Here is a 22443-nt window from a genome sequence, read left to right on the forward strand (position 1 = left end):
TTCTAACTAGTAACCTAATGATAACAATTTTTAAGAGTTATTTCATCTTTTCATATAGCAATATAAACAATTTGGCCTTATTGAAGCCCTTAAATTATCTCTCTTTCTAATTTACCTTTTTATGCTTCTCCTGAATTTTGTATCTGGACATCAGATTTTCTTGTTTGTCAGGATTTTTCTTCAGAAATCATCTATTTTATTAAATGACCACATTTCCCCCCTGAAAAAATATAGTCAGTTTTGATGGGTAGGTGATTCTTGGTTGAAACCCAGTTCCCTAGTCTTCTAGAATATCACATTCCACGTCTTTCTGGTCCTTCAATTTAGAAGCTGCCATATCTGGTGTAATTCTTATAGGGACTCCATGATATTTGAAATGTTTCTTTCTGGCTATTTGTGGTATTTTCTTCTTGGCTTAGGAGATCTTGAACTTGGCTATAACATTCCTGGGAATTGTCATTTGGGGTTTTATTGCAAGAGATGATCTGTAGATTCCTTCAATTTCTATTTTATTATCTTGTTCAAGAATATCAGGAGAGTTTTCTTGGATAATGTTTTGTAATATGATATATAGGCTCTTTTTTTTCTTGGTCATGACTTTTAGGCAGTCCAATAATTCTTAAATTGTCTCTCCTGGATTGATTTTCCAGGCCAGTGGTTTTTTCAATAAGATATTTCATATTTTCTTCTATTTTTTCTTCTTTTGATTGTTTTTTCTCAATATCTTGTAAAGTCATTAGCTTCTATTTGCCGAATTCTAATTTTAAAGACTGAATTTCTTCCATGACTTTTTAATGGATTTTTGTGCCTCATTTTATTTTTAAAAAATTTCCATGGTTATATTATTCATGATTTTTACCACCCCTCTTCCCTTCCCCATCCTGGAACTGACAAGCAATTCTACTGGGTTATACTTGTATCATTGTTCAAAACCTATTTCCATGTTATTCATATTTGCAATTGAGTGATATTTTAATATCAAAACCCCAGTCATATCCCCATCAAACCATGTGATAATCACATGTTTTTCTTTTGTATTTTTGTTCCCAAAGTTCTTTCTCTGGATGTGGATAGAGTTCTTTCTCATAAATTCCTCTGGATTGTCCTGGATCATTGCACTGCTGATAGTAGGAAAGTCTATTTCATTCTATTGTGCCATAATACATCAGTCTCTGGGTAAAATGTTTTCCTGAGTCTGCTCCTTTTGCTCTGCATCGATTGCTGGAGGTCTTTCCAGTTCTTTGTGCCTCATTTTCTAGTTGACCAATTCTCCTTTTAAAGCTGTTATTTTCTTTTTGCATTACTTTCATTTTTCCCATTTTTCTTTGACCTGTCTTGATTTTTTCATTCCTTTTTGAGTTTTTTCAGAGTTTGAGAACAGTTTCTGGTTTTTCTTTTTTTAAGTTTTGCATGTGCTTTCTTAGATTTTACCATTCCAGTTGATTCTATGCTTTATTCTTTGTCCCTATAGAAAATTTCCAGCATTAAATGTATCTTTTGCTATTTGCTCATTTTCCCAACCTTTTTTTTTTGCCTGTAGACTGGGGATTCTGAAAGCTGCTTGCTGCTTCTGTCTTATTTGTTGCTGGCTTGTAGGGTTTGGCACTGTGAGATATTTTGCCAGAGCAGCATGGTCTTGAAAAGACCCAGCACTATAGACTTCTGGGACTCACTGTTGGTTGGTGCCAGGGCCTGGGCATTCAAGGGGTGGGTCTGAAGTGCTTTTTTGTTGGTATAGCCCACATACTGGGAGCCTGAAGTTAGGCTATACCCAGTCACAGAAAATGGTACAGTATGTAGGGGGAGGGAAAACAGGTTGATTGCAGTGGCCTGTAATTAGGAAAACTTGTCTTCCTGACATTTATTAGCTGGGTAATCATAGGCAAGTCATTTAACCCTGGATGGCTCAGTTTTCTCATTTGTCAAATTATCTGGAGAACAAAATGGCAAACTACTCTAGTATCTTTGCCAAGAAAACCCCAAATGGGCTCACAAAGTGAAATGAGAAACAACAAAGTTTGCAAAACACCTTTTAAATATTATCTCATATTATTCTTATTACCAGAGTCTTCCAAAGGAGTAAGCATGGAACAGGCCCAGAAGGGTGCTTTAAAGACTGATTGTAAACTGATATATATGCCAGACAGAGGAGTTTGTAATTTATCAATTGTAAGAATGCATTTAGAAAAAAGTTTCACAAGTACAAAGTTTAAAAGGAAGTTCTTTGATTTTGTCCCCCCCCCCCGTCTTCATCCCTAAGTACTCCATTTTAAGTTTTACTACATATATTAGAGTATGAAGGTTTTGATTATTTATTTAGTTTGAGCAACATTGCTGTTATTATTGAAATACATGAGAATTAGATATAAAGGATTATCAGTTAATATGTGATAGTAGAATAATCTTATAAAACCCAAACCCCCAAATATAAACTCAAATAAATGTAATGGGTGGCTCCATATTCCCCCATCCATTACAGAAACAACTAAAAAATTGTATACTTTCATCTGCATTCTGACTCGCACAGTTCTTTCTCTGGAGGTGGGTAACATGCTTTGTCATAAGTCCCTCATAATTGTCCAAGATCACTGTATTGCTGTTGGTAGCTCAGTCTATCACATTTGATTGTTTGACAATATTTCTGTTACTGTGCATTGTTTTCATGATTCTGCTTATTTCACTTACATCAGTCCACGAAGGTCTTGAGTGCAAAGTTTAAAGAAGTATATTCTCAAAGTTTTTAACAATTAGCCTCTTCTTGCACACTATATAATCAGCCACTTTTAAGATGTAAGCTACAAAGGCAGTTGCACTCATGAGTCACACTAAGCAAAACCATATAATCACTTAATGTTCAGAGAATTAATTGTCTAAGAGAATGAAGCAATTAAATAAAAGCTTAATCAGTGCCCTGAGATATTATTTGCTAATCAGAAGAATGGCAAGTAGCATTTAGGGTTTCCTAGGGAAATCTTTTCACATCAGACAGTTGGGGGAAAAGGGAAATGGTGTAAATGGCTTCTAGTAGAATTAGTTTTCTCACTCTATATCTATCCATTCCTCACCCTCTCCAACTATTGTAGAAATATATTTTTCAACTTTCAAAAGATCAAAACAACAAAATGTTTGCAACACTAATATAATCATTATTTAAAAATGACCCTTAAGGAACAGTTAAGTGTTGTCCCATTGATAGTAAGAGATTCATGCCTAGAGACAAGAGGTCTTGGGTTCAAGCTTAACCTCAGACACTTCCTAGCTGGGTGATCCTGTGCAAGTCATTTAACCCCAATTGCCTATTCCTTAGCACCTTTCTGCCTTGGAACCGATACCCAGTACTGATTCCGAGCTAGAAGGTAAGGTTGGGTTTTTTTTTTAAGTCTTTTAAAAATGGATTAGCAACATGTGATAACAGATGATTGTTCAGGGTTATGTGAACAAGCTCTTCCCCATCACTTTTACAAATTGTCTCCTTGCCAGTGAGAATCAGGACTTCCAGTAATACCTCACTCTTTATCCCCCTTCACCACATTCTCTTTAATGGCAAAATGCAAGGCTAGTAATGACATCCTGATTTTGCCAGGTTTATATCCTGTGTCCAACATCTACAATTTATGATTATTTCCTTCAGTAAGTTCTCACATGGAACATACCCCAAACTCTCCAATGCAGATGAAATTTGCCAACATATAGTTTATTCCTACACTTTCTCATTGCTTCCATGCATAGCATTTCCTCTATTAAGCAGCTGGATACATGTATCACAGGTTGTTCTTGGATGTGCTCCTTCTCTCTAATGTATCTAGAACCTAGATTCCTAGAGGGCTTTTCTTTATTCTCAAGAGTTTCCTTGAAAAAGTCTATCTGCCATACACAGCTATCAAAATGATCTTCCTAAAGTTACAGTCTGACCATGTCCCTCCCATCCACTAAATTCCAGTATCTCCGTATAACTTCCAGAACCAAATAGAAAATCCTGTTTGCATTTTTAAAATCTCTCCTAACCTGGCCCCTTCCTGCATATACTTTATTACCCCTCGAGGACTCTATGGTCCAGAAACATTGACCTCAAGCGATGAGACACTCCATCTTGATTTTATGGCACTTTCATTGAATGTCCCTCAACTATGGAATTCTTTCTTTCTTCAGGACTTCATGGCTCCTTTTATGTCTCAGTGAACACCTCACCTTTTTCATGAAGCCTTTTCTGACTCCCCTTCATATTAGTGCCATTTCTCTGAGATTACATCCAAGTTACACTCTGTGTGTGTGTGTGTGTGCATGTTGCATGTCCTTGGATATAGTTTGTACAAAATTGTTTGCACGTTGTCTCTCTCAAGAGAACGTGAGCTCCTTGAGGGCAGGGGCTGTTTTTGCATTTCTTTGGATCTACAGAGCTAATTAGCACAATTCCTGGCACACTGGCAGCTCTAAATGCTTGCTGACTTGATTTGGTCAGAAATTGACTATATCAGTTACCGACATAGCTCTAATTCATACCAAACTCCAGAATTGGTTCCAAATCTTGGGACACAAATTAATATATATCAATCACAGCTACAAAAATTAGTGGGGATGGGATCAATTAACACTATTTAAGAGACAGACTACAAATGATGATGCCTTCAGCTTTGCACATCACAAATGCTGGCTGGTTATCACCACTGCTGTGCTCTTGGTCCAGAGGATTATTCTGAGGAAACCTCATGAGAAGCAGCCTTTGATAAGGGAAGGATCTTAGGAATTGAAGGGGTTATAACAAATCTCCCAGTTACTCTCCTACATATTCATGTTGATGGTATCTATACCAAAGAGATTACAATTCTTCAAACCTTTGGTACCTCTTGATAACTGGAAGCTATGCTCTAAAATAATCTCTCCTGGAACCAGAATCTCCCTAACCTTTCCTTGTGGGACTCTTATAGAAATCTCAATGTGGTAAGGAACTTGAGAAGCCATCTAAATCAGCCCATACCAGACAAAAAAAATCCTTTCTACAAAACCGTTTGACACATCATCTGATTTCTATTTGAAAGCTTCTATGAAGGGAGATCCCACTACTTTCAAACATCAAACATTCTATCTTAGGACAAGTCATGTAATCCAATGAAGAGAGAAATGACTCTGTAGTCAAAGGATTTGGGTTTGAATTTTTTTTTCTGATACTGCCTAATTAACTTTGGGCCTTTCCTTTAACTTCTCCAGACCTCCATTTCCTCAGCTGTAAAATAAGGGAATGAGAGAAAAAAAAAGGCTTCCTTCCAACTCCTACAATATGATCCTATGTTGAACACAAACTCACAGAAAGATTTTTCCTCATGTTTAACCTGAATCTGGTTCTCTGTAGCTTCTACTTGTTCCAGATTTTGCCTTATCAGATCAAGATAAAACAAATCTAATCTTTCTTTGGCCTAAAAACTTTTCAAATCCTTAACCTGCAGCTAAAGGTCATTTTGGTTCCCAGTTTCAAGAAGCACTGTTGACTCTAGGGAGAGAATGTGAAGAGTTCGGATCCTATCAGTATAGCATCAAATTACTCAATCTAACTTTATTTCTTCTGGCTGATTGGGGTACTTCATATTTCTGGCATAATAGTCACGATGACAGCAATGATAATAATGTTATATAGCACTTTAAGGTGTTCAAAGCACTTTACAAATAACTCATTTGATTCTCACCGTGGCTCTGGAAACCAGATGATATGAGCCCTATTTTACAGATAAGGGAATTAAAGCAAACAGAAAAGTGTCTTTTTTCAGTCACAATGAGGTTATATTTGACTCTGGGTCTCTCAGTATGTGCATAGTTGAGCCTCTGCCTTTTATCTAAGTTCCTCAGTAACTAAGTACTCCTTCCTAATTAGGAGGCTCCTGTCCTTGAACTGCAGTCCTTATGACTGATTCCAAAATAACTGTCCTTAACTTTAATCCCACAGGAACCTTTGGACCTCTGCTGTTTTCCTGACATTTGGACCTGCACTGATCACCTCTCATAACACAACAAATAGGTTGGACTAACAGAGGACACTTTTAAAAATTGAAAAAAGAGTACTCACTCTACCAGATTTTAACACCTTCAGTAAAGCAACAGGGATGGAAATGGATTCATTATATGTATCAAATACATCTTTAAATCTTGGCCAACCATATTTTACATTTATATGCACATGATGTATTTTAGTATATATGTATATATGTATAAAATGCATATCTCATAAGCCTCTTAATATAAACAACTAGACAAATCATCATTGAATGAGAGTGGGGAAAGGAGAATTAAAAATAAATTTCTATTCACTTTTCATACCACCATAAATCTAGAAAATGTCCGAGTTGGCATTTGAACCCAAGTATCCTTGGCTAATCCCAATGTGAGAAAGAAGATAAAAAGTGGGGTTCCTAAGAGTTGCACTGGTTCTTATGTAATGCTAAAAGCTATAGAAGAAGCTTTTCATCCAGGGAATTTATGGAATTATATTAATCAGTCCCAAAGGAGAATGAGGTGTGGATAAGCAGTGATCTGCCCCTTTGAAAGGACTCCTTACATTGCTAAAATCCATAGTTTCATTGAAGTAGTTCATATCATATGCCACAATGAACTCTAGCTGGATGAATGGGGTGATGGAAACACATGTACACATGCAATGAAATTTTTAAAAGAAAGTGGACACTATATTTGTCCCAAATATGGAAAGGAGAGAAAATATGGACTCTTGAAAAATGACTGGAAATAAATAGATGGATTTGATTATTTATAAATCTACCAAAGGATCACTCCAACCAAAGTCATACCACAAGGATGTCATTATGATCAGATTCCATCAGAAATCAGGCTTTATCAAAATCATCCACTTAATCAATCATTTATTACATTTGCTTTACTCAACTACCCTTTGACATTTCCTCTAATACATTTTTCCATATACAAACATGGGGGTAGGGGGAAATGAAACTAAAGTTTTTAAAATTTCATGTTGGATTATACTCCCAAGGTGGCAATTAAAAAGTAAAAAAATAACTCTAAACAACAAAATTATAATTATTATTTGTAATAATGATAAACTGTAAAAATGATAAACAACAAGTGCCTAACAGCTGACTAAACAGTTGTATATCAGTGATGTGGAATGTTAGTTCCCTATTAAGAAAAACGAATATAAAGAAGATATGTAAAAATACCTAAAATATTGCAAAGCAAAATAAAACCTACTGAGAACACTATATACATGAAGAAACAAAAACTATGTAAAGAATATATTGTCCTAACATGATAATATCATTTAGGGTGGGGTTTTGGGGAGTTTTACTGATAAATTCTTATTTATAGCATATTTAAGTATATTTTTCATTATAAGAAATTATGAGCTTAAATGTTTGCTGGGTGAATTATTTTCCTTCTTTAAAAAATGAGATGGACTGTAGGGGGTGGCATTAAAATACAGGAAGCCCTAGATTTCATATTTGACCCAACAGAAGAGATGTGCATTGTCTTCTTTCTTTCAGTTCCCAAATCTATTGAAAAGCAACAATGTGGCCATTCCCTACTTTAAGGGATAAATAATCAGAGTCTATAAATAACAGAGAAAACTTAGCTTGACTCACCTTGCCAGCACCCTCTAATTCTTTCTTATCTTTCTGGGCATGTCCAGCCAACATTTTCATTTCGATAACTCCTGCCACTGCAATGATGGGAACAATTGCTAAGAGCAGAAGTGTTAACTGCCAGCCATAGATCAATGAGATGACAATTCCTGTCCCAAGGTTGGCTATATTCTGGGCAATAACAGCCAATCTGGCACCAGTAGCCTGAAAAAAAAACATAACAGCATTTAAAAAATGTAAAATACTTACTATTAACTGAATTTATTTTGTTCATCAAATATTAAAAATAACTAGAATTTACATAGCAAGTTGTGGTTTACAAAGTGCTTTACATATGTTAATTCAGATCAAAAGGTATGGCCTCCCAAAAGCCAGAACCCTAGATCACTCAGATCTAAGGGGTAGGCAGAAGGAAGGTCCCAGGACCCATCCCCCCAACCCAGAGTGCTGAGCCCAGGGCAGCAGTGGGCACCTCAGGGCTGGCAAAAGGGCCTCAGGGCTGGCTATTCTGAAGGACTCACCTTGAAAGCAACCTGAGCCAGTCTCCTGGCATTCAACACAGAAGGTAGAGGAGGAGGGTTTTTTGTTTGTTTGTTTGTTTGTTTGGTTCGGGGATCATTCCACCCACACCAGTTGAACTTAATCCCATCAGGAGCCCTCAGAACCCAGGGAGGCCAGAACCCCTCCCCACTTAGAGAGCAGGGTCTTTGGAAAGAACAGAAACATCAGGGCGGGCAAAGGGGTTGCTCCAAAGGGCATTCCTTTAAAGCAACCTGGGCCAGTCTCCAGGCATTCCAAACAGATTGTGGAGGAGGAGGTTTTTTGCTTCAGGGCTCATTTGGCTCAAACCAGCTGAACCTAATCCCATCAGGAGCCCTCAGAGCCCAGGGAGGCCACAACTCCTCCCCCCTTGGAGTGCAGGGTCTTCTGAAAAAACAGAAACCTAGAGGCGGAGTCAAGATGGCAGCCTAGAAGGAGCATAGACCTGGCAGCCTGGCCAGAGCTTTAGAGATCCTCCATATCTGCTCCAGCCATCCAGGAAGTTTAAAACTCAGAGTAAACCCAGCCCAACTAAACTGAACTCAATCCCATCAAAAATCTCCAGAACACAGGGAAGCCCAGGCTCCCCACCCATCCTCATTGACTGCTGGACTTTAAGCCAATCAAAAGCCCCCAGAGGACAGGGAAGCTCAAACCTCCAACAACCCTCCCCCAGAGACTACACCAAGAGATCTTCTGTTAAAGCTACAAGAGGGGAGACTGATAGAAGTCTCCAAAAAAACAAAAAATGAGAGGAACAAGAGCACAGACAAATACGGGGAGTAAAGAAGGGGTGAATTTGAGCAAACAACAGAAAAAGAAGAAAGAAACTACAATAGACAGCCACTACTCAGCAAATGGGACAGAGGGGTAGAGATCAGCAAACGATAAACCAGAAATCCCAGCGAAATGGATACAGGCTGTGGAAGAACTCAAAACACACTAAGAGAGGCTGAAGACAATTGGGAAAAGAACTTAAAAATTAAGATAAGTCATTTGGAAACAGAGGCACTTGAACTAAAACAATAAAATAGTGTCCTGAAAGCCAAAATCATCCAGCTGGAAAATGAGGCAAAGGAGATGAAAGATGAGGCAAAGGAGATGAAAGACAAGGTAAAGAGGATGAAAGACGATCTTCAAAGAAAATCAGACCAGAAGGAAAAAGACGACCAAAAAGTCAGAGATGAAATCCAATCTTTAAGAACCAGAATAAAACAACTAGAATCAAGTGACCTCACAAGGCAGCAGGACACTATAAAACAAAACAAAAAGAATGAAAAAATTGAGGAAAATGTGAAGCATCTCATTCACAAAACAGACGATTTAGAAAATCATTCAAGAAGAGACAATTTAAGAATAATTGGACTACCAGAAAACCACAACAACAACAACAAAAAAGCCTGAACATAATACTAGAGGAAATTATTCAGGAAAACTGTCCCAAGATCCTAGAACAAGAGGGGAAAGTGGAGATTGAAAGAATCCACAGATCACCCCCTGTATTTAATCCCCAACTGACAACACCAAGAAATGTTATAGCCAAATTAAAAAACAATCAGATGAAAGAAAAGATATTACAAGCTGCCAAGAAGAAGCCATTCAGATACCATGGAAACAAGGTGAGGTTAACACAGGATCTGGCTGCATCCACACTGAAGGACCGAAAGGCATGGAATACGATATTCCTGGAAAGCAAGAGAACTAGGTCTACAACCAAGAATAAAATACCCATCAAAACTGACTATATTCTTACAGGAGAAAGTATGATCATTCAACACAACAGAAGAGTTCCAAGCATTCATAAATAAAAGACCAGACCTGAACAGAAAATTTGATGTCCAACCACAGAACTCAAGAGAATCATAAAAAGGTAATCAAAAAAGAGGGGAAAAAACCCAACAAAACAAAACAACAACAAAATTTTTTTTAAGAGACTCAATAAATTAAAATGATATGTATCCATATAAGAAAAGAGGTCATTGGTAACTCTTAAAAATTGTTGCTATCACCTGAGCAGCTAGAAAAATTACACTCAGAGGGAACAGTGACAAACTGTATAGGATGAAAGGACAAGACATAAATAGGTATATAGATATATGTATGCATAAATACATATACATGTGTATGTATATATATACATGACTAGAGCTAAAAAAGAAAAGAGGTTATGACTAAAAGAAATGGGAAAAGAAAGAAATGGGGGTAAATTTATATGTCACAAAGAAGCTCATGGCAGGAGGGGGGGAACATCGATACACTGGAAGGGTAAAGAGATTGGAGATAGGAAATACTCAACTCTTATGTACTTTGAAACTGACCCAAAGAGGGAAGAACAATCCAATCCATTGGGGAAGAGAATAGATTTGCATCCTATAGGGGAGTAGAAGGGTAAAAAATGGACTGGTGGGGAGGGAAGCAGTACAAGGGAGGGAGAGGGTGGGGGGATTTTAAAAAGACTACAGGGGAAAATAAGGGAGGGAATAAAAAGGGAGGGAGGTAGAAAGGGAAGTAAAATAAGGGGGGGAACAGGGGGACTGACTATAAACAAACATTGGCATAGAAGGAAATAGTGAAAGAAGAAAAGGCAGGACCAGGAGTAGAAATCAAAATGCTGGGAAATACACAGCTAGTAATCATAACTCTGAATGTGAATGGAATGAACTCACCCATAAACTGCAAGCGAATAGCAGAGTGGATTAGAATCCCAAACCCTAACATATGCTGTCTGCAAGAAACACACATGAGGAAAGTAGATATGCATAGGGTGAAAGTAAGAGGATGGAGCCAAATCTATTGTGCATTGAATGATAAAAAGAAGGCAGGAGTAGCAATCATGATATTGGACAAAGCCAAAGTAAAAATAAATCTAGTTAAAAGAGATAGGGAAGGTAATTACATCCTGATAAAAGGCAGTATAGACAATGAGGAAATATCTGTACTGAATATGTATGCACCAAATGGCAGAGCATCCAAATTTTTAAAGGAGAAACTAGAGGAGCTCAAGTATGAAATAGATAGAAAAACTATACTAGTGGAAGATCTGAACCTTCCCCTATCTGAACTAGATAAATCAAATCAAAAAATAAATGAGAAAGAGGTGAGAGAAGCAAATGAAATCTTAGAAAAATTGGAGTTAGTAGACATTTGGAGAAAAATAAATAGGGACAAAAAGGAATACACCTTCTTTTCAGCAGTACATGGTACATTCACAAAAATTTACCATATACTAGGGCACAAAATCATTGCAAACAAGTGCAAAAGGGCAGAAATAATAAATGCAACCTTCTCAGACCACAATGCAATAAAAATAATAATTAGTAAGGGTACATGGATAGATAAATCAAAAATTAATTGGAAATTAAACAATATGATTCTCCAAAACCAGCTAGTTAAAGAATAAATCGTAGAAACAATAACTTCATTGAAGAAAATGACAATGGTGAGACATTCTTTCAAAACATATGGGATGCAGCCAAAGCAGTACTCAGGGGCAATTTATATCCTTGAGTTCATATATAAACAAATTAAGAAGGGCAGAAGTCAATGAATTGGGAATGCAAATTAAAAAACTAGAAAGTAAACAAATTAAAAATCCTCAGATGAAGACTAAATTAGAGATCCAAAAATCAAAGGAGAAATCAATAAAAATGAAAGTCAAAGAACTATTGATTTAATAAATAAGACTAGAAGGTGGTACATTGAAAAAACAAATAAAATTGACAAAGTACTAGTCAGTCTAATTAAAAAAAGGAAAGAAAAAAATCAAATTGACAGTATCCAAGATGAAAAGGGAGACCTCACCTCTAATGAAGAGGAAATCAAGGCAATCATTAAAAACTACTATGCCCAATTATATGGCAAAAAATATGGCAATCTAAGTGATATGGATGAATACTTACAAAAATATAAATTGCCTAGACTAAAAGAAGAAGAAATAAATTACCTAAATAACCCCATATCAGAAAAAGAAATTGAACAAGCAATCAAAGAACTCCCTAAGAAAAAATCCCCAGGACCAGATGGATTCACAAATTAATTCTATCAAAATTCAAAGAACAACTAACCCCAATACTATACAAACTATTTGACAGAATAAACCAAGAAGGAGTTCTACCAAATTCTTATGACACAAACATAGTACTGATCCCAAAGCCAGGCAGGTTAAAAATAGAGAAAGAAAACTATAGGCCAATCTCTCTAATGAATAAAGATGCAAAAATCTTAAATAGGATACTAGCAAAAATACTCCAGCAAGTCATCACAAGGGTTATCCACTACGATCAGGTAGGATTCATACCAGGAATGCAAGGATGGTTCAATATTTGGAAAACCATCCACATAATTGACCATATAAACAAGCAAACTGACAAAAATCACATGATTATCTCAATAGATGCAGAAAAAGCCTTTGACAAAGTACAACACCCATTCCTATTGAAAACACTAGAAAGTATAAGAATAGAAGGGCCTTTCCTAAAAATAATAAACAGTGTATACCTAAAACCATCAACAAACATTATCTGCAATGGAGAAAAACTCAAAGCCTCCCCAATAAGATCAGGACTCAAACAAGGATGCCCATTTTCACCTTTATTATTTAATATTGTACTAGAAACACTAGCAATAGCAATTAGAGAAGAAAAAGAAATTGAAGGTATTAAAATTGGCAATGAGGAGACCAAGCTGTCCCTCTTTGTGGATGATATGATGATTTACTTAAAGAATCCTAGGGAATCAACCAAAAAGCTAATTGAAATAATCAACAACTTTAGCAAAGTTGAAGGATACAAAATAAACCCACATAAGTCATCAGCATTTCTATATATCTCCATCCCAGTTCAGCAGCAAGAATTAGAAAGAGAAATTCCATTTAAAGTAACCTGAGACAATATAAAATACTTAGGAATCTATCTGCTGAGACAAACACAGGAACTATATGAACACAACTACAAAACACTCTCCACACAATTAAAACTAGATCTAAACAATTGGAAAAACATTGATTGCTCATGGGTGGGATGAGCTAACATAATAAAAATGACCATCCTACTCAAACTTATCTATCTATTTAGTGCCATTCCCATTGAACTACCAAAAAACTATTTTACTGAATTAGAGAAAACCATAACAAAGTTCATTTGGAAGAATAAAGGATCAAGGATATCCAGGGAAATAATGAAAAAAATACAAAGGAAGGTGGCCTTGAAGTCCAAGATCTCAAACTATATTACAAAGCAGTGGTCATCAAAACAATTTGGTACTGGCTAAGAGACAGAAAGGAGGATCAGTGGAATAGACTTGGGGTAAATGACCTCAGTAAGACAGTCTTTGACAAACCCAAAGATCCCAGCTTTTGGGACAAAAATCCAGTATTTGATAAAAACTGCTGGGAAAATTGGAAGACAGTGTGGAAGAGATTAGGTTTGGATCAAAACCTCACACTCTACACCAAGATAAACTCAGAATGGGCGAATGACTTGAATAAAAAGAAGGAAACTATAAGTAAATTAGGTGAACACAGAATAGTATACATGTCAGACCTTTGGGAAGGGAAAGACTTCAAAACCAAGCAAGACTTAGAAAGAGTTACAAAATGCAAAATAAATAATTTGGAATACATCAAATTAAAAAGATTTTGTACAAACAAAACCAATGTAAGTAAAATTTGAAGGAAAGGAACAAATTGGGAAACAATCTTCATAACAAAAACCTCTGACAAAGGTCTATTTACTCAAATCCATAAAGAGCTAAACCAGTTGTACAAAAAATCAAGCCATTCTCCAATTGAAAAATGGGCAAGGGACATGGATAGGCAGTTTTCAGATAAAGAAATCAGAACTATTAATAAGCACATGAAGAAGTGTTCTAGATCTCTTATAATCAGAGAGATGCAAATCAAAACAACTCTGAGGTATCACCTCACAACTAGCAGATTGTTCAACATGATAGCAAAGGAAAGTAATGAATGCTGGAGGGGATGTGGCAAAGTAGGGACATTAATTCATTGCTGGTGGAGTTGTGAACTGATCCAACCATTCTGGAGGGCAATTTGGAACTATGCCCAAAGGGAGATAAAAGACGGTCTGCTCTTTGATCCAGCCATAGCACTGCTGGGTTTGTACCCCAAAGAGATAATAAGGAAAAAGATTTGTACAAGAATATTCATAGCTGCGCTCCTTGTGGTGGCCAAAAATTGGAAAATGAGGGGATGCTCTTCAATTAGAGAATGGCTGAACAAATTGTGGTATATGTTGGTGATGGAATACTATTGTGCTAAAAGGAATAATAAAGTGGAGGAATTCCATGGAGAATGGAACAACCTCCAGGAAGTGATGCAGAGTGAGAGGAGCAGAACCAGGAGAACATTATACACAGAGACTGACACATTGTTGTACAAGAGAATGTAATGGACTTCTCCAGTAATGGTTTACAATGTCCCTGAACAACCTGCAGCGATCTATGAGAAAAATAAACAAAAAAACCGAAACTATCCTCAAGCAGAGGACAAACTGAAGGAGTAAAACACCGAGGAAAAGCAACTGCTTCACTACAGAGGTTGAGGGGATATGATTGAGGAGAGGTGCTAAATGAGCACCTTAATGCAAATACCAACAACAAAGAAATGGGTTCAGAGCAAGGACATATGTGATACCCAGACGAATCACGTGTTGGCTAGGGAAGGGGTGGCAAGGGGTTTGGGGGGGAGGAAAAGAAAATTATCTGTTTCCAATGATCAATGTATGAAAATGACCAAATAAAATAATGTTTTAAAAACTTAAAAAATAAAAAGCTTACTCAATTGGAAGTCTCCAGAATTTACAAGTTAGAATCCCTTCTGGAAATCCTATAGCATCTCCAGATATCATATTTTATATATTTATCCAATGTTTTTAAAAGTGATGAAAATATATAATAGACTATCAGTTTCATGCTTAGCTCACAGAAGGCTAATAACAGAGACAAAAGGAAAACTGGTACTTACTCCCTTGACTTGGGAGGCATCAGTGGCAAGTCTTGTGGTCAGAGCACCAGTGCTGTTTTTAGGGTCATCAAACCAGCTTACATCCTGCAGCACAAAACAGATTTATTATCTTAACATTTTTCACTTAAGGGTACATCATTTCCTTTTGTTGAATTTTCTTTTCTTCATCCTTTCTCTTTTTCTCAAATATCTCTTGGTCACATCTTTAGAAGTGCCAGCCTTGCCTGAAATATACTAGCACTGAGAAGTTCTAGTTGTTTCTCCAGTTTTTAAGTTGCTAATTGCTCTTCAGACTAGGGGAACCAAAGCTTTTCATGACACTGGCATCTTAACTATAGTGTAATAGAAGAGTGCTGACTGTGGAAGGCCATCCTTAGTTCAAATATTGGGAGATGAAAGACTTTCTGAGGCCATTGAGTTCAATCTCGTCATTTTAGTACTTGCCCAAGAAAGTTCACATCAGATACTGAATAAATAACTGGTTTTTGGGCTCCAGTTCTTGTACCAAGGGAAAGAGGACAAACCACTTTCACACGATGACCTACCCACCTTCTGTAAGAAGTCCTTCTCAGTCTTCCTTAAAATGCTGTGCCTTCCTTCTGAGATTACTCCATTTTTTCCCCACTGGGATTTAAAGATTGTAAATACCTTGAGAACAGAGATTGAGTTTTTACCCCCTTTCTTTGGATCTTCAGTGCCTAGCACTGAGCTTGTGTCCTAGTAAAGACTGGAACATGCTAAATAACTAACAGAAAGACCATTAGATCTTAAGTGTGATGGCCTGGGTTTACAACCTAGATTCCCTACTTAACTTTCTTTGATCTTGGGAAGTCATTTCTCTGAGTCTCCATTCCTCCTTGATAATATGAGATGAAGCTCTAATTCATTCTCAAGATGCCTAAGATAAAAAGGAATCTACTCTTTCAATTTTTTTGGTAATCTTCCTAATTATATAAACTAGGTGAGGTACATCTGAGACTCTTCACTCCTAGAATCACAGAAATATTCTGGATCACTATTCCAGTATTAACTGACAAATTATTGACAAAATTCTCTTGATCACATCTTTGGAAGTGCTAACCTTGCCTGATATATACTAGGACTGAAAAATATCTCAATGCATGCTATCTAGGGTAGATTTTTCCTCTGTTGAGGTGAAGTAGCACTCATCTCAAATCCTGAAGAATAAACCATTTTGCAGATTTAACAAACCAGGGTAGTGCTTACCAGCTTCTCTCCTGTATTTCTAAATTCAAAAAACAAGGGTGCCTCCAACACCAATGAACATTAGTGAACTAAACACAAATGACATTTTTATGGGGTAGGCTTTAAATTTTCATTAATGTTCTAGTTTTCTCATAATTGAATTTGTTTAAGCTCTAGATTTAGGATTAAGATGATGGCTAATTTGTAAGATGGTGGTAAAATTATTCTTAAAAGGGTAAAAAATCAATGCAACAGGAAGTAGTCATTCCACGATCACTATCAATTAGTCATCAAATTGTCATCACTATCAGTTTGTGAACACAAGAGAGAAAAATACCTGTCTCAGCATTGATTTAAAGGCTTGATATCGGAGCTTCTTTGTAAGAATCTCTCCAGCTTTGCCAAATGTGAAGCCCTGTTGAGAAGAAACAACAAATTAAAGAAGGGAAGAAGCTTTTATTAAGTATTTCCTATGTCCAAGGCACTGTGCTAGGCACGTAATAACTATTAACGTGTTGCACAGTTTCCTTTCATAGAGTAGTGGCAGAGGTGGATTACTACCAAGCTCTAGTTACATTTTTAATTTTCATTGGATAATCAACCAACGTTTAATATTAAACATCTACTATGTATCAGGTATGCAGACTTTGTTGGTGTTGCTTAGTTATGTCTGACTCTTGAAGAGAAGGTATTTTGGAAAAAGAAATGTTTATGCAAGGAGATGCTGTGGAATGTGGTGGAGTAGTGATTGACAGGAGAGATTCCTAGAATCTTCCAAAATAGCATCTCTTCACTCTGCATGTCCCCATTTGGGTTCTCTTAGCAAAGACACTAGAGTGGTTCACCATTTACTCCCCTAGCTTGTTTTATAGGTAAGGAAACTGAGGAAAACAGGGTTAAGTTAATTCCCTGGGTTCACACAGCTAGTTAGCATCTGAGGCCAGATTTGAACTTAAGAAGAGAAGTCTTCCTTATTCCAGACCCAGCAGTCTCTTCATTGTACCATCTAGCTATCCACACAGACACAGATCTCTGTAATTGCTGATTCCCTTCCTCCATAACTACCTTGCACAGATATTCCATCCATCATCTTCTCCAAATAAAATATAAACCTCATAAGAGTAGGGGTGCTTATTTTGTCTTTATATCCACAGCACCCAAGAGCTAGCACATTATAAGCCTTTAAAAAATACTGATTTTGATACATGTATAATCCATTGGAATTGCTCACCAACTCTGGGAGGGAGGAGGGAAGAGAGAAGGGAAATAACATGAATCATGTAGCCATGGAGAAATATTCTAAATTACTTAATTAAAAAATAAAAATAAAAATGCTGATTGCGCTAAGACAACCACGAAATATGCCCTCAAGGAGCTTACATTCTAGAGGTGTGATAGTGAACCCTTGGCATGGATGCCAAAGATGTCACACAGAGACCTCTCTGTGGGCAAGTGCCCTGTCTCCTGCCAGAGTTAGTTACTAGAAAGGCAGAGAGACTTGGGCAGAGCTGCTTCCTTCCCCCTCTCTAATGTATCTCCTTGCCCCTCTGCCAAACAGGCCAATGGAAGCACTTACTCCTTCCCCTCAGGTCACTCCTTTCCTCCTCTACACACACACCTCTCCCTCCCCTAAGCAGAGCTCTCAGGCCACTTCGGTCCCTTTCTCCATCCCCTGTCTGGAGTAACTTGGTCTCTAAAATGTTCACCATCACTACTCTAGAGGGTAGAAACCATGTACATAAACTTATAGAGAATAAGTAATATATGGACACATACCTGAAGAAAAAAAGTAATGAAAGAAATAATTCCTAATACTAAAAACAACACCGAAAACAGATCACTTTTACGCTTTCTTGTTTCAGGATCTTCTGGTTGTGTAAAGACCTAAAAAAAAAATCAAATACTTTACTTTGATAAAGGAATGTAGGAATTGCCATTCTAGGTGAGCACTGTGGTCTGTGTGACTCAATATTTTGTTGCCAGAAACCTTAAAATACCATTCGAACTACTACATGTTTTGGGGAACATCTAGCTGAAAGATTATGTATAGCTTTTTGCCATAAGGAAGGGGGATGAATTGAGGGAGGGATGATGGGGAAGAGAGAGAGAGAGAATTTGGAACTCAATTTTTTAAAAAAAGAATGATTAAAATTGTTTCTACATTGGGGATACATGTTAAAAAGGCTATATATAATATATAATTTTTCTTAGTAATTCTATCATTCATATAGTTATCTAAAATTTCATTTATTTCACTTACACACCATGTAGATCACTTTTGAGGGTGATAAGTTCCATATGTAAAAATGTTTTAAATGATAAAGTTCTCTATAAATATTAAAGGAAGGCAAGCTTGAGAGTTTTAAACATATAGTGAGCTGACACACAGAGTCTTCTCCTTTGGCAACATCTAATCTGCCTCCTTCTTTTACATATGAGGATTGGAGTCATGAGAAGTTTGAAAAATATCAGTTACCTCAAATCCACATCTCCTGAAACCAACTCCAGCACTAATCCTCTTCCCCTATGCACTACTTGCATTAAAATAAATCTGACTTGCACCCTAAATAGCCCTCTGGAGCCTTTTTGTGTCTTGTTGTTCCTTCTAAAAGAGCATCCATGAAGCTTATCAGCTGATAAGTAGATACTCTAGATATCAAAGAATCAGTGCAATAGGAATTTGCAGCAATAGCAATTTCTATTGGCCTGATTCCCTTGCAACCTGACCTAGAAACATGTTAAATCTCTTCCCTTTTTTTGGCTCTACATCCGCAAGAGCTCATTTTATTTGTTTGTTGAAGGTATTTTTAAGTCTACCTTTAACCACTACATAACATGCTTCCCAGATTATAAAAGGAATTAAAATAGGAGAAAAAGGAAGAGTTTGCAAAGGCAGAGGTTTGCTTTTGACTCTGTAGTTGGCTGATGCTGTGAAACACAAGGAGAAGGTTCCAAAGGAATGTCAGGTATTTTTATAAAAAGGACCAGAGTGCTGGAGGGAGCCCTCTTTAGTTCCTGTCTTTTGGAGCTGAGAGAGAGATCACTTCCTGTGAGGGACTTTCTGTGGAAGCCACTGAACCCTGCCTCTGACATTCCTTTCCACTCATCTGTTTGGTCTACCAAGGAAGAATATTTCAGCGGGTTACATCTGATCCCTGCCTCCTATGTTCCTGATTTCAGTTTCTAAATTATAACTGAGATCCTGTGAAGAAGCCAACCTAAAAAAGATAAAGCTGTCTGTGTTTTCAAGAGAAACCTTCACCTCAGTCAGGGCTGAAGGCCTTGAGGGTGACTATCATTCTGTCACCACCTTATCAAAGCTGCCTGAACTGTATTCTTTACCCAGACGATTTGGGGAGAGGCCAGTCAGGAAAGCTAGATTAGGGAATTTGGGTCAAGAGACAGAGAGGTTCCAGGGCTCGCTAAGCTGCAAGAAAAAAGAAAGATTCATGAGAATCTTTTCATACTGGAGGGAGGAGAATAGAGAATTAGAGTTAGGGAAATTTCCCCAGCCCTCTTCCCTTTCCCTGCTTCAATCTTTTAAAAGAAACCTTTCTGTTCTTAAGGAAAAAGCAGTCAGATTGTAGTTTATCTCAGTTTTTATCTCAGTGAGGTTTCCAATTGGGTCCACCAGCCTGACCCAGACAGAGACACTAGAGTTATCAATAAGTGAAACAATTCACTTTTTTCAAAGGCAAGACTCAAAATCCTATCCAGTCATTGGAACAATCATCCCACTAGTAGCTCTTACCCCAATAATCCTGGAAAATATTATAGAAAATGTGGGTTGTAGAGCTCCATTGACAATGGCACAGAAAGTGCCAACCACAAAATAAGGCCATTCTGTCTTATTCATCTTCAGAATTCTGAAAAAAGAAACTGGAGGCACATTTTCATCCTAGGAAACAAAGAGATCATGAGAAGTAATACAAATCTCAAAAAAAAAATTTCGGTGTGAGTTTTCATTATCTACTTGCAGTTAAAGAAGAAATCTGCTTTTTCCAGCCTGGTGTATAAGTAGCTTTCATCAAAGAGAGAGACTATCAACAAAAAACATCTCCTCTCTATTGTTGCTAATTGGTGAGTATCTAGTTGCAAACTAATTTGGGCAGAACAAAAAGCATTTATTTTGTAATCTTCAAATCTCCATGAGCATCCAATCATGTTATACTAAGTCAAAACTATTGATTGTAATTTTCACTTGAAAATATTTACCCTATCTTGACTAAAAAGACTAGTAAATTCTCATGCCAGGCCACAAATGAGGCCCTTCACTGTTTTCTTCTCTACTCCAATAAATATCAACTATGTGTAAAATATAGGATGTTCGTAGATGATGATAGAAAAAATTCCCAAGTTTTCCTCTTTTATGCTCTACCTTCTAGATTTCATACATTAAAAAAGCAGTTTCTGTAATTTCCTTTTTTGTAAAAATGAAGCAAGCTATTTTTAAAAGATATCAACACATCAACTTGCTAATTTTCATATAATTAACAAGAAATCATAGATTTAGAGTTGAAAATTGATCTCATCCATTTCTGCTGTTTTACAGATAAGAAGACAGAAGTCCATTGAGGTTAAGTAATTATAAGCCTGGGAGGCAGAAATGAACCCAGGTCCTCTGAATCTAGAGCACTGTGTTCTTTAACCTATGCACACAAAGAATACTCATTTAAATTGCATATTTTGTGTAAAGTATCACATTTGATAAGATGATCAGATGAGAGTATGGATGAAAATTTTCTCCTGGTTTCTATCCTCATATTAGCAACTACTTCAGATGGAAACTGAAATCCAAACTAGCATTACATAAAAGTTGTTTGAACTTTTTATTAGTAATTAAATCATTTTTTATTTGCATGATGATTCTATAAAATTCATCATGGCTTGTATAGTTACTCCAAGTTGCTTTATAACCCTAGTATTTAGCAGAGTGCCTGGCACATAATTGTTGCTCATCTTTTTTTTTTAAACCCTTTCTTTCCATCTAAGGATAATTACTGTGTATTGGTTCTAAGACAGAAGAGAAGTAAGGGCTAGGCAATAGGGGTAAGTGACTTGCCCAAGTTCACAGAGCTAGCAAATATCTGAAGCTAGATTTGGCTCCAGACCTGGCTCTTAATCTACCTAGCTGTCCCCTCATCCTTCAATTTTTTAAGAGGACCAGCAATATCATGGGATGATGTCTTGACTTGTGCATGAATTGGATCTAAGTAAGACAGAGTTGAACAAAATCCCTAGTCTCACTCTCTTTCAGTGTCATCTAAGTCTGGTGGCTGAGATGCAGTGAATACCCTTGGCATCTTTGATATTTGACCAAACTCTAAGCACTCACCAGCATCTCCTTCAGTTGCCTTTGTGTACCCAAGGTATTCATCCTTCCATTCTGCTGGGAGAAGGCTTCACGTGCCAGACACTTAATAAATGCTCATTTGTTAGCATGGCATGACTGAATGCTATGCCCATGAGGCACTAGACTCTGGAAAGTCCTGCCATGCTGGAAAATCTTTGAACCTGAACCTGGTGATAGCTGTACACCCACCATCAGAGCACCATCAAAGCTTAGTATGAAGAGGCCCATTATAAGAAAGTTGATACCTAAGTGCCACATTATTTGGTTTTTTAAGCTTTTTAATCGATATATATATATATAAATATATATATACACATATACAGTTATTATTTCCTCATGTCACCTTCATCTCCATATATATCCACCACCTAGTGACACGTTCTATTATTATAACAAAAATACATATAGAAATGTCAGCTGTCTCAGGCAGTGTATGTACTTTTCCACACCTATAGTCCCCCAACTCTGCAAAGAGGAATGAGAGGTGCATTTTTAGTGAGAATTATTTTTGTCCAAAAATAATTTGCTAAGATGCAAATAGGGTGTTGAATTAAGGAAATTATGGATTTTTGAACTATTATGATAACACAACTACTAAGGTTTTGCTGCTATATCATATTTTTCTTTAAAGGTCATGGAACCAGGAAGCCAACTTGATGGAAAGGCAGATGTGTGAAGGTAGGCAAAGAAAATAGGTTTTCTATTGTGGGCCACTTGCTTTGTCTTTTAATTTTTAGATGGTATTTAGCAAGTTCCAATTT

At 36.9% G+C, this 22443-nt stretch overlaps 1 protein-coding gene across 8 annotated transcripts in view; it reads right to left on the reverse strand.

Annotated features, from left to right (window-relative positions):
• The window catches only part of LOC100027288 (ATP-dependent translocase ABCB1), a 226852-nt gene that overhangs the window by 23216 nt on the left and 181193 nt on the right, over nt 1–22443 (reverse strand). For all 8 annotated transcript variants that reach the window (XM_007504953.3, XM_007504963.2, XM_007504952.2 and 5 more), the window contains 5 exons: nt 20081–20227; nt 18106–18213; nt 16667–16744; nt 15124–15207; nt 7602–7805 (listed from right to left, as the gene is read on the reverse strand). In XM_007504953.3, the coding sequence (XP_007505015.2) occupies nt 7602–7805; nt 15124–15207; nt 16667–16744; nt 18106–18213; nt 20081–20227 (621 nt within the window). The remainder of the gene's footprint in view (nt 1–7601; nt 7806–15123; nt 15208–16666; nt 16745–18105; nt 18214–20080; nt 20228–22443) is intronic.

This window comes from Monodelphis domestica, chromosome 5 (assembly GCF_027887165.1).
Source record: "Monodelphis domestica isolate mMonDom1 chromosome 5, mMonDom1.pri, whole genome shotgun sequence".
NCBI lineage: Eukaryota > Metazoa > Chordata > Mammalia > Didelphimorphia > Didelphidae > Monodelphis > Monodelphis domestica.